General features: G+C 49.0%; 1 protein-coding gene across 1 annotated transcript; it reads right to left on the reverse strand.

The window, feature by feature from the left end:
- Window positions 1-5,352: 5,352 nt before the first annotated feature.
- WFDC5 (WAP four-disulfide core domain 5) lies at window positions 5,353-11,136 on the reverse strand. The gene is made up of 4 exons (XM_008995990.4): window positions 10,976-11,136; window positions 6,502-6,642; window positions 6,268-6,408; window positions 5,353-5,901 (listed from the first exon to the last, which is right to left on the reverse strand). Exons 1-4 carry the CDS (start codon window positions 11,058-11,060, stop codon window positions 5,897-5,899), a joined length of 372 nt encoding a protein of 123 aa, XP_008994238.2. The 5' UTR covers window positions 11,061-11,136; the 3' UTR covers window positions 5,353-5,896.
- Window positions 11,137-11,891: the final 755 nt, after the last annotated feature.

The following is an 11,891-nucleotide window of genomic DNA, read 5'->3' on the forward strand; positions in this document are numbered from 1 at the left end:
TTTTTTGTACTTTCTATAAAATTTGTACTATTTTTAAAAATTGCTCAATAACAAATTGCCACAATTTAGTAGCTTAAAACAACACGAACTGATGATCTCAGAGTTTCTATAGGTCTGAAGTCTGGGCATGGCATGGCTGGGTCCTCAGGGTCTCAACAGGTTGAACAAGGTGTTGGCAAGGGTTGAGGTTCTCATGTGAACTTCAGAGTTTTCTTCCAAGCTCACAGACTGTTGGCAGAATTCATTCCCTTGTGGTTATAGGACTGAGGTCTCTCTTCCTGCTAGTTGTCTGTTGGTGATCAATCTCAGATTCTAGAAGTTGTCTACAGTTCCTGCCCCATAGGCACTTCATAGCATGAATGCTTGCTTGCTTTTAGGCACACAAGAGTGCTGCATTCCTCTCCTGTAACCAGTCAGAGAAAAACTCTGTTTTTAAAACTCTCACCTGATTAGGCCAGGCCCACCCAGGGCAATCTGCTTTCTGCCATGTAACACCCATTCACAGGTTCCACCTACACTTAAAGAGGAAGAGACTATACAGGGATGAGGATCACCGGAAGGAATGCCTTCCACGTTCACCTATAGCAAATCTCAGTTTGGACTAGTCATAGTATATGTGCTCAGTAGCCACATGTGATTCATGGCTGCCCTGTTAGACAGCACAGCTCTAGGCTATGCCACTTTAGTTTTTCCCTCAAAAGAAGAAGTTAGAACGGAAAACTGCTTAGTAAGCATCTTGCCCAATTCCTTCATTTGACCAACAGGGAAACTGAGGCAGATATGCAGAGAAACAGGTCATCTATTTCCTGGCCTAAGAGTTTGTCTGCGGCCTTCACTACCACTCAAGACTCAGGAGCTTTTCCTGGAGCTGAAGAGAGGGTTTCCAAAACAGAAAAGACAGACCTGTTTACCAAGGGCAGAAAAGAATGAAACCAGGATCTGGTTTCATCCCAGATTACATAGTGAGAGGTAAACAAAGTTTCTGTGGAATTTGTGAGCCACAGGAGTGGGAAGATGGGCATTATGGGTGGGAAAAATGGGGTAGTCCTGTCCTTCATGTGCCGTGGATGGGCTGTCCCCCAAATTCTCCCTCACTCCCTGGCCAGGATTAGCCATTCAAATCCATGGGGTTTTACCTTCAGCATAAGCTTGATGTTGCAGAAAATACAGAAATTTTTGGAATGAAGTAGACCCGGATGTGACGGGCACCTTCTAACGTGTCTCCCAGTGATGTCTGCCTCCTGGTGTTCATGCCCTTGTGCAGTCTCCTCCCCTTGTGTGTGGGCAGACCTTACTGATTTGCTTCTAAAGAACAGAATATAGCAAAGGTGATAGGGTATCACTTCTCTGATTACATTACTTAAGGTTGTGACTTCCAGCTGGCTTTGATGAAGCAAATTGCCATACAGGAAAGGTAAGGAAATGAGGGTGACTTCCAGCCAACAACCAGCTAGGAGCTGTGGTATTCAGTCCATTAGTCCTCAAGGAACTGACATTCTGCCAACAACCCTGAGAATTTGAAAGTGAATCCGTCTTGAACTGAGGCTCAGATGAGACTCCCACCATGGCTGATCCCTGAAGTGCAGTCTTGTGAAGCAGAGAAACGGAAGCAGGAGACCCAGTTAAGCTGTGCCCAGGTTCTTGACACATAAAAACCATGAGATAATAAATGTGTGTTGCTTTAAGCTGCTACATTTGTGAAAACTTGTTACACAGCAGTAGATAATGAATACACTACCTTTGAATCCTGCCTTTGCCACTAAACTGCTGTGTGACTTTGGGCCAAGCACTTCTCTTGGATCCTTATCTTGCTCATCTGTAAAATGGGAACACCTATCTTTCAGGATTGAGATGAGGATTAGCACATGGAGTTCCCTCTCCATGAACAATTCTCCCTGCCCTTTCTTTACCCTGACCATCAGTTAGAATTTAGTTTAGCTGCAGGAACAGAAACAGAATTGCAGTGACTTCACTAGAGAAGAGTTTACTTTTTTTTTGGCAGGCCAAGGTAGGTGCAGCTGCTCATGAATGTCACTGGAGACTCAGGCTCTTTGTCACTTCCTCCTCCACCATTCTGATGTGACTCATTTGTGCCCACAGCTCCTCTGGGATCCTTTACACTTTTGCGCACACAGGCTCCTGGTATGTTTTGCCTCCTGACAGCTGGTATCTGGGGCTTCCCAGAGGCTGCCAGAGCCTGCTATGGTTCCACACAGGAAGAGCCTGCAGTACCTGAGAATGTATGTGCTCCATCTATGCTTGTTTCTAGAACTGCCCTGTGGGACTTCACTGGATTTCACATCATCACTGGCTGCTTCTCTTCCTGGTGAACTTCTGCACTCCTATACCCATTTTTCCTGGAAACATTTCCAAAGCATCACCATCATATGATTCTTCCTCTCAAGATTTATTTTGGGGGAACCCAACTAAAATAATCCTCAAGGACACCAGATGGCTGTTTAGCGGCAGCAGCCATGTTCCAGGAAGGATACAGGGTAAATGGATGATGGACAAAAGGCCAAGTCCATCTCCTTAGGAAAACCATAGCTTGTCAGGAAGCCCCGCCTAGTAAATTTTCCTTACTTCTGATTGGCCAGTCTTGGATCACATGATTGTCATTAGCTGCAAGGGAGCCTGGAGAGGAAACATAGTGTTTTAACTTTAATTTACCTTTAAAATTGAAATACACTGTTCCCATGGTAAAGTACACACATGTTAATTTATAGCTGAATTTTCCCTCTCGTGCCTTTGAGGAAAGAAACCTAGGGCAATCAGCTATGTACCAACAGGCTTGGGTTCCAGTTGTCTAGAATTGAGTCTGGTCACTTCACCTTCTTGGGTCTTTGTGATCTTCATTTTTCAGATGTGGACATTGAATCTTAAGAGCTGGGAAGAATCTTCAAAGACCAATTGTAAGTAATTAGTGTAGTCAGTAGGGATGTAAAGTTTATGGTTAGGCCGCTTGGGGTGAATCCCAGCTCCAGTACTTACAAGTGGGACAACCTGGCCAAAGTAACCTCTTTATGCTTCAGTTTCCTCATGTGCGAAATGGGGAAAAATAATCCTACCTGATAAGGAAATGAGGATTTCATGAGATTATACAAGATTATACATGTCAAACGGTTAAAATGATACCTAGTGCGTGGCATGTGATCTGTAATTGTTAGCTATCGCTGCCTTTATTACTCTTGAGGGAGGAATATGGTATGGTTTAATCCTGGCTGTATCGTCCTTCAGCCAGAGGTCTTGGGCAAGCCACTTATCTCATAGCCGCTATTTCTTCACTGTCAAATGGAAATAGCCTTTCTCGGGGCTGTGGGTGGATGAATGAAATGATGTTTGAAAGTGGGAGGTCTATAGTAGATGTTCATTACAGACTAACAACCAGATCTGAATTAATCAAGCTCTTACTGTCATACATCTGTGGAAAACAACCCCTGAATCTCTGTGTCTTCTTACTACAAATATTTATTTCTCTTTGGCAAGTTTGAGGCTTGGCTGGAACGGCTCAGCTTCAGGGTTGCCCCGTGTGTCCCTCCAGCAAGACAAGTAGCTCTGGGCAAGCTCTTTTCATGGCAGAGGGCAGAAGCTCCAAGAAGGGCAGGGGCTGGGTGTGGTAGTTCATGCCTGTAATCCCAGCACTTTGGGAGGCTGAGGAGGGCAGATCACCTGAGGTCAGGAGTTTGAGACTAGCCTGGCCAAAACCCTGTCTCTAATAAAAATTTAAAAATTTGCCGGGCATGATGGTGGGTGCCTGTAATCCCAGCTACTCAGGTGGCTAAGGCAGGAGAATCATGTGAACCTGGGATGTGGAGGTTGCAGTGAGCTGAGATCGTGCCACTGCACGAAGAAGAAGGGTGATGTTTTGTCTGTTTTGCTTTGAAACAGGCTATGCTGTCACTACCACCCACATCCCATTAGCCAGAACAGGTCTCGTCGCCAAGCCCAAGTCACTGGGGCAGGATGTTCACTATCCCCGAGGGAAGCCATAGTAAGCATGGGGTGGGGAGGGGAAAGGGACAATTTTGGGTACATAACCCAATCTACCATATTATCTGTGTTAACTATCTGAAAGTATATGTGATGGGGAAACCGAGGCCCAGAAAGAGGAAGAGAAATATCCAAGGTCTCTCAGAGTTGGTGACTCCCAGATAGTTCTCCTTCCCCTCTCCAAAACCTTAGTCTATATCCATGTATAGTTAGCATTTGGTGCTTTGGAGTCAACAATTTGAGCATCTGAATCCCATGAGAAGGAATAGATGGGTGAGGAAGTAGAATTCCTTCCATCTTCCAACAGGGCAAATGGAAGCCCAGAGTGCAGAAGGATGCACCTGTCATCACACTGCAAGGTCAAGAGAACAGAGAAAGAAGACCAAGGATTCCCAGGTTTTCCTCCACAGTGGACCACCCAGACCCTCAGTCTTGTGCTGGACACAAGAAGCCCAGGAGATAGAGCAGGGAATTTGCTGCCTCTTTCCTGGGAGGAGAGTGGGAGAGTCAGGAACCCAGCTGTCTGGATTCTCACACTGACCCCTTCTCCCAGCAAGAGGAGATACTCATTAAACCCTGACTACATACTGGACCCAGGAAAAATTGAGGTGAGTGAGGTTTCTTGAGGCCCAGTGGTAGAGAGAGACCCACCATAATAGTGGCATTCCAACTATTTGAGCAACATTTCCCCAAATTTGGGGCAATTTGAAGTTATCTTAGTATGTACCTGGATGCAGTGTCACATAACAAAGACTACTGGAGTGAGAAAGATATTCCCTTCTCAAGCCTTCTGATTACCCCAGGGAGAAAGTCTCAGCTTAGAGGTCTGCATCTTTAACCCTTTAAATATTCATTGATTAAAATGTAGACTGGCTGCGCATGGTGGCTCACATCTGTAATCCCAGCACTTTGGGAGGCTGAGGCAGATGGATCACTTGAGGCCAGGAGTTTGAGACCAGCCTGGTCAATGGTGAAAACCCATCTCTACTAAAAATACAAAAATTAGCTGGGCATGGTGGCGGGCACCTGTAACCCAACTACTCGGGAGGCTGAGGCAGGAGAATTGGTTGAACCCAGGAGGTGGAGGTTGTAGTGAGCTGAGATCAAGCCACTGCACTGCAGCCTGGGCGACAGCACAAGACTGTCTCAAAAAACAAAAAGCCAAAAACACAGACCGAGTGCAGGCTTCAGGCTCAGTCTCGGCAGGTGGCTGTATGTAGCTAGAGTTTGATAACACTATTTAATATCATTTAATCTGGCATGATTCACTTTAATGGAACTGAGCTGTTTCCATTGCATTTGTTTTCATAATTCTATTTGTGGCAATTGATCTCGTTTATCCATTTATAGTAGTGATATCAATTTTCTTTTGAAATGCATTTATTTATATACAAAAGTGAGTCACTTAAAGAAAACATTAAGTAGATGGTGGTACAGGCAGCACACAACCCGTCATCATGCTGTTTTGTAGGCATGGCGAAAATCGTGAAAGAGGTGAATGACTGAGGCTTGGAAAACTCTGTTAGAATATTCATTCTGGGTGGTTGGGCTGCCTGAGGGAGAGGTCAGGATCTGCCTGAATTGGGCATTTTTTGTGGAGGAAGCAGCATGTACAGAGAGGCGTGAAAGTGTCGGGGGGGGGATGCCCAGGTAGCAGCAGTGCAGGGTACTGGGGTGATAAAGGCGCCTTCCTCCGAGGTCAGACTATGGACCTTGACTCCTAGGAGGAGAAACCAGGGGTGGGTGGGTTGCAGGGAAGTGACAGCAGGTCAGTGTTCATCAGAAAGCTGGAACCACTGCTGGTAGAGATAGTGCTGTCAGCGGCAGGTTCCCAGACCTCCCATCATGGTGAACTCTTTCCATTGGTTCCCACCTGAGGTGCAGAGCCACAGGTCCTAAATCAGAATTAGCCTGAGGAAAGAGAAAGAAAGGGTTAATTCCTTTCCATAGTAGGGCTCTGGTTTCTGACCTCAGTCTCCTATCTAGGGCCCACCAGCTCAGCTCTGGATGCCACTAAGGCAGGACTCCTCCATCTCCTTCAAAAGGGTAAACTGAAGCCCAGAGCAGTTTACAGCAAGCTCAAGAAGAGAACCAAGGACTCCCGGTTCCTCTGTCATCCTAGCAGAACTCCCCACCCACTATCTGATTCCCCAGTCCTGGCCATGGGAGGCCCTGAGTTCTGGGGAGGCATCCTGTTAAGCTTGTAGCAACGGAGAAAATATCAGAGCTGGGGCTCAGACAGGGAAGGCACCTGCCCCAGGCACCCAGGAGCCGTACCTCTGGCAGGATCGCGGCAATCCCGGCCGCAGGCGCTGGGGCAGCACCGCTTCTTGCCGGAGCAGTCTGCGTCCTTGTGACACAGGTGGTTCATGGGACTGAGGCATTGCAGTTGGTCCTCTGGGCAGCTGCCCAGCTTCACTGCAACACAGGAACCTGGGTGAGCTCTGCCCCTGCCCACTGGCTCTGGAGCCTGGGGCTGGGGTGGTCAGCACGGTGGAAGGGGACATTTACCAGAGATCCTGGGGACACACTGGCGGAAGCAAGCCCTGTAGCAGCACTTCCTGGTAAAGGGACACTGGCTGTCTTCCATGCACTGGTCAGGCACCGACAGGAGGCAGGGCCCATCATCTGGCGGGCAGCCCCCCGATTTCTCTGAAAGAGAATCTCCCAATATTACAGCTGAAGGAAGCTCAGGGTTATGCAATAAGCGCTGACCTAGGAATTACAAGATCCAAATTCTCCATCCCTTACTTCTTGCCTGTCCTTTGGCTAGTTTTGTTTTGTTTTGTTTCAAATGACTCCAAGCCTCAGTTTTCTGGCTGTGAAATGGGAAGCTGGGGTAGTTTGAGACTCAGATGGCACAAATGTTAGGGAGAAATGAAACCCAACATCTCACTGGGGCCAAAAAGGCCGTGCCTGGTCCGGCCCCTGCCCATGTCTCTAGCCTCATCCTCTACTGCTCCTCCACACAGTGGCTCCTGATCTGCTCCAAGCCAGCTCTCTTTGCAGGGTTCTTGCTCTTGCTGCATCCTTTGCCTGGTGCACTTCTCCTACACTCCATTCACCTCGTCAGCTCACTAGGACTCAGCAGAAACATCGCATCTTCAGAAGACCCTGCTTCTCTGAACCCCCATTAACTAGGTCAGCCCCAACCCCAACCCCACACTCAGTTCTTCCCTCCAGAGTTGATGGCGCTGCATCTGTTTGTCTGTGTCTCTCACTTGGCTGGAGGCTATGAGGGTGGACACGCTGCTAGCTTTGCTCACCATCAGTCGGTGTCACAACACTTGGTGCACAATACTAGGGGCTCAGTGACGTGGAAAGGAAGGGTTTTGAAGTGAGGCTCAGCATTGCACGTGTGCCTGTGGCGACCGGCCTGGGGCACTGTCACAGCCACAGCTGCCACGTCTGCACTGTTGTGTTCATCACCGTTGCAAATGGCATGGTTTCAGGGATCAGGCATTAACTCTGTCTCTGAGGCATTCCTCTGAACAGCTGTAGAATGTTCTGTCCCAGAGCTTACCTACCCACTCTTCTTGCTGGGATTTTGGGCCATTTTCAGATTTCATGCACAAAGCTGGAAATCAGTATCTTCCTCCATGTAGAGGAGGAAATCAAGGCCTGAAAGAGGTGGTGACTTGCTCAGACCCACATGGGCCAGGGTTAGGACTGGCAAGGCCTGGCTCCCTCTGACCTCTGTGAGTCTCTGCTCTGAGCTGTCTTTGAGCTGTAGGGATGGAGCAGGTCTCAGGCCTTCAGTTCAATCTGGCATCAGAGGAAATGTTCAAGAGCCCCCAGGGGCAGCTGGATCTGGTGTTGTGACTTTACCTCTGTGTCCGTCCCACCCCCTCAGCCCTTGCATGGCTGTTGGCTGCACACATAGGTAGGCACCTTGCTCACATTGCACATGCTCAAAGTCAACTTCAGCTGTCAGATCAGGTTGGTTTAAATTGAATTGCTGCCCCCTGCTGGAGAAAGAGAGGCTTGGCCTGGGGAAGGGGGAACGGTATGGGTTTGTGGGGGTAGGGGTGACGCCAGGGCTCCTGGGAAACTGAGGTCCAGGGTTTAGCTCTGAATTCATAAGTTCAAGCCAAAGGTGCTCAGGCCTCAAAGGGTGGTCCAGATGGAGCTGCCTGCACTCAAAGCCAGTGGAGGAGAGTGGGTCAGGCAGGGAGAGCTTCTGTGGACAGGGGCCTGGAACTGAGCCCTGGAATGGACAGATAGGGAGAGGACATGACGGCTGGCATTTCAAGTGGAAGAACCACGGTAGCTGCTGTGTGGAGGTGGGGATAAAAGCCTGGCACGTGCAGAGCGAGTGTGAGAGGCTCTGGGTGGTCACACTCACTCTGCCTGCCTTTCCTAACGCTCCCTCCAAACCAGCTTCTCCACTCAAAGATGTGTGCATCAAGGCCCACACACAGGTGGTCATCCAGCTGCATGTGCCACGGGTGTGTAAACTTAGAGAGCAAAAGAATTGTATCCAAACATAGTTAACTACATACACTTGTACACACAGACGATACACATACACAGTCAAATATACAAGCACACTTAGATCTAGACACACAATTACCTACAGGCTTAACAATAGGAAATTGCTGATAGTCAACTGTTGTACCTACAAAAGTAGCAATTTTACATGCTTCAACTTATTTCTTTATTTATTTTGAGACAGAGCTTTTACTCTTGTTGCCCAGGCTGGAGTACAATGGCATGATCTTGGCTCACCACAACCTCCGCCTCCTGGGTTCAAGTGATTCTCCTGCCTCAGCCTCCTGAGTAGCTGGGATTACAGGCATGCACCACCATGCCCGGCTAATTTTGTATTTTTAGTAGAGACAGGGTTTCTCCATGTTGGTCAGCCTGGTCTCGAACTCCCAACTTCAGGTGATTCGCCCATCTCAGCCTCCCAAAGTGCTGGGATTATAGGCATGAGCCATTGCCCCCGCCTTACATGGTTCAAGTTAATACACATGCATATATACATATAGACATATATGAGATATGTTATATATGCAGTATATTTATAAACACACATATATAAACAGGCAGTCATATATGTACATATGAGCTGGAACATAATCACCATTAAATAGTGATTATGCATACTGTCATATACACATGCCTACCCACACAGATACACACAGATAGACACTCAGACACACACAGTCATGTATGTAAATATATAGCATCTGTGTGTGAACAGAGACACATATACCCATACACAGTCATATATACAGAATCATATGCACAGAGCTACACAGACACATATATCTTCCCAATACCACATAACTACCGACGGCATTTAATTAGACACTTACTATTTGTCAGGGACTATGCAAGGCTCTTTGTACCAGAGACACCCAGATGTCTGAGTGAGAAGGGACAGAACGGGGAGCTCTTATAAACAGAGGTGGCTGGGCTTCCACAGACAACAAACTGAGACTCCCCTTCCCTCGGCCCCATCACTTTCCTCCATGGTTTGAAATTCTCCCAACAGCCAGGAAGCTGTCTTATGGGAGAGAAACCAGTAAGGGACAAGGTGTGGTGAACTGGGGGAGAGACAGGTGTGTCACACCTGCCAATGCAGAGTGGCCCTGAGCAGGTTCAGTTTCTGCTGTGCCAGCCGTTCACCTCTGAGCAGCTGGGCTGAACATCGGGGCATGCTCCCTGGGAACACAATGACTCCCCCAAATCACCCACTTATACTGCACTTACTGTGTGCCAGGCCCTTATTCCTTAAGACACCACTTACTCCTGAGAGAAAAACATAGGAACCTGTTTTACAAGGAGTAAGTCTCCAGACCTGTCCTGCTGCCTTCCGGGAGTGCCCTGTATGGAGTCTTAATAAACTCATGCACGTGCCAGGCTGGGCTTATCCACGTCATTCTTTGGTTTCTCGGCTCCTTCCTAGGTTGGGGTATGTTCTTCTGTACAGTCCTGGGTTTTTGCCGTAATAGTTGGTACGGTGAGTCTTTCTGATTTCAGACACCCACATTCAAATGCCACCTTTGACACTAACTCAGAGTCAGTCTTTGACCTTGTTAAGTGGTTCCCCGCTAGGCCTCAGTTTTCCTCATCTGCAAAATGGGGATAAAAATAGTCCTGTCCTCACAGCATCCCATCGAGGAGTTATGTGGTGGTGTAGGAATCACAGCCAACACAGGGTCCAGCCTTGGAGCTTACCAGTGTCCTTCCTTCCTTGGCCTGTCCCCATTACTGTCCTCTTTCTTTAAGGCAGGGCCAGGCCTACACAGCTGAATGTAGGTTAGAGTGTTACAGCCCCAGAGAGGACAGAGGTGGAGGCCTCACCCAGATCAGGAGTCACCTGTCTAGCCACTCAGCAGCCCTCCCTCACCTGTCAGCAGGCCAGCCCCAGCCTTGTCAGGGGTGGGCATAGGGACAGGGAGCTTCCTCCCAACAAAGCCCAGATCCCAGAAACCATACCCTTTCCTCAATTACCAAGTCCTTTCCACAGATGGGGGGAGGGTGGACCCATGGACCCAGTCACACCACAGACCAGCAGGTGCAGACAGGGCCCCTCCCCACACTCAGAGGCACAGAGGCACACATGGAAACACATGGACAAGCACCAAGCCCAGACACATGCATGCAGCCATTCCTATGTGTATGTGTGCAGACAGAGCTTAGCACAGATGAGCAGGCACAAAGACTCATGTCTAGACAGAGACAGGCACATGCATCCCGCCTCCCCGCGCCGCCATCCCCTGATGTATAGACAGGCACGGACAAGCACTTGAGAAACTGGCAGAAAAGACACTTACAGATATTGACACAGGCAGGTGGACAGGCACAAAGGTGTACAAATGAAAGCACGGGCTTCTGAAAGCACTAAGAATCAGGCATCCACACATCCACACACGCACGCACACACATCCCCCACAGGGAATTACCTGCCTTCCCCCAAACCCTCACTCTCTCTAGAACAGTAGTCCCCAGAGCAGAGGGATTTACCCGCACTCACCTCCCTTCTTCCTGCCAAAGGCAGCAGGCAGCTGACTCCCCACAGCCAGGAGGACTCCCAGGAGGAGGAGGCTCTGGATCCTCATATTTCTGCTGCCAGCCCAGGGCTCAGAGCCCCCCAGATTAACACTACAGCCTCAGGAAAGCCAGAGAAACTTAGTCAGGGGAGGAAAGAGAGGGGGTGTGGAGTGACACCGCCTCTGCTTCGTCCTGGCCTCACCCTCTGAGGGCCTAAGGCGTCAGTGCAAAGGAAGCTAATGCCATAGCTGAAGACAGGGTGGTACACATCCTGCAGCGGGGGACTCAGATCCAGTCTTGCCTGTATTGCTGACTCGGGCTGTGATCTTGGGCAAGCGTCCTCTGGGCCTCAGTTTCTTCATCTGTATACCAAGTGAAGGTAGTTGAGTAACACATTTGCTTTCCTGGCTCTCTAAGATGTTGAAGCCCCAGCAATGTCCAGGCAGGGGACAGAGGTCAGCTTTGAATAGCAAAGGAGTGGGGGTTTGCAGAGTTCTGGATGCCTAGGAAGGGAGAAGGCATTAGGTTTAGGCCAGAGCTTCCTACCAGAGAAGGCTGGCCCAGGCTGGCATAGTAAGCAAGCCCAGCCCTGGCCTCTCCTCTTGGGCCCTGTGGACGGGAGAAAGACCACCTCGCCTTTGGCGAGATCACCTGCAGTGGCTTCTGGTAGAGCTGCCCTCTACCTGGGGCTGGCTTGGCTGTTGAGGCTTTTGGTTGGACTAAGGTTGCTGATCACAGCAATGTGTGGCTGCTGGAACCTCTTCTCTGAGCAAAAAGATGTCATCTCATCCAGGGACTGCCACCCTAGATTTGTATCTCTGATGTTGGCTCCTGCATTTGGTAGAAGAGAGGGATCTGAGACTTGGCATCCTAAGGGACATTCTAAACAGAAACTCCAT

The sequence above is a fragment of the Callithrix jacchus genome, chromosome 5 (genome assembly GCF_049354715.1).
Source record: "Callithrix jacchus isolate 240 chromosome 5, calJac240_pri, whole genome shotgun sequence".
Classification (NCBI taxonomy): Eukaryota; Metazoa; Chordata; class Mammalia; order Primates; family Cebidae; genus Callithrix; species Callithrix jacchus.

Coding starts and splice junctions, on each gene's coding strand:
- WFDC5 (XM_008995990.4), bottom strand. CDS start 11,060: ATGAGGATCCAGAGCCTCCTCCTCCTGGGAGTCCTCCTGGCTGTGGGG. Junction 6,643..10,975: donor CTTTGGCAGGAAGAAGGGAG/GTGAGTGCGGGT, acceptor ATTCTCTTTCAG/AGAAATCGGGGGGCTGCCCG. Junction 6,409..6,501: donor GTGTGTCCCCAGGATCTCTG/GTAAATGTCCCC, acceptor CCTGTGTTGCAG/TGAAGCTGGGCAGCTGCCCA.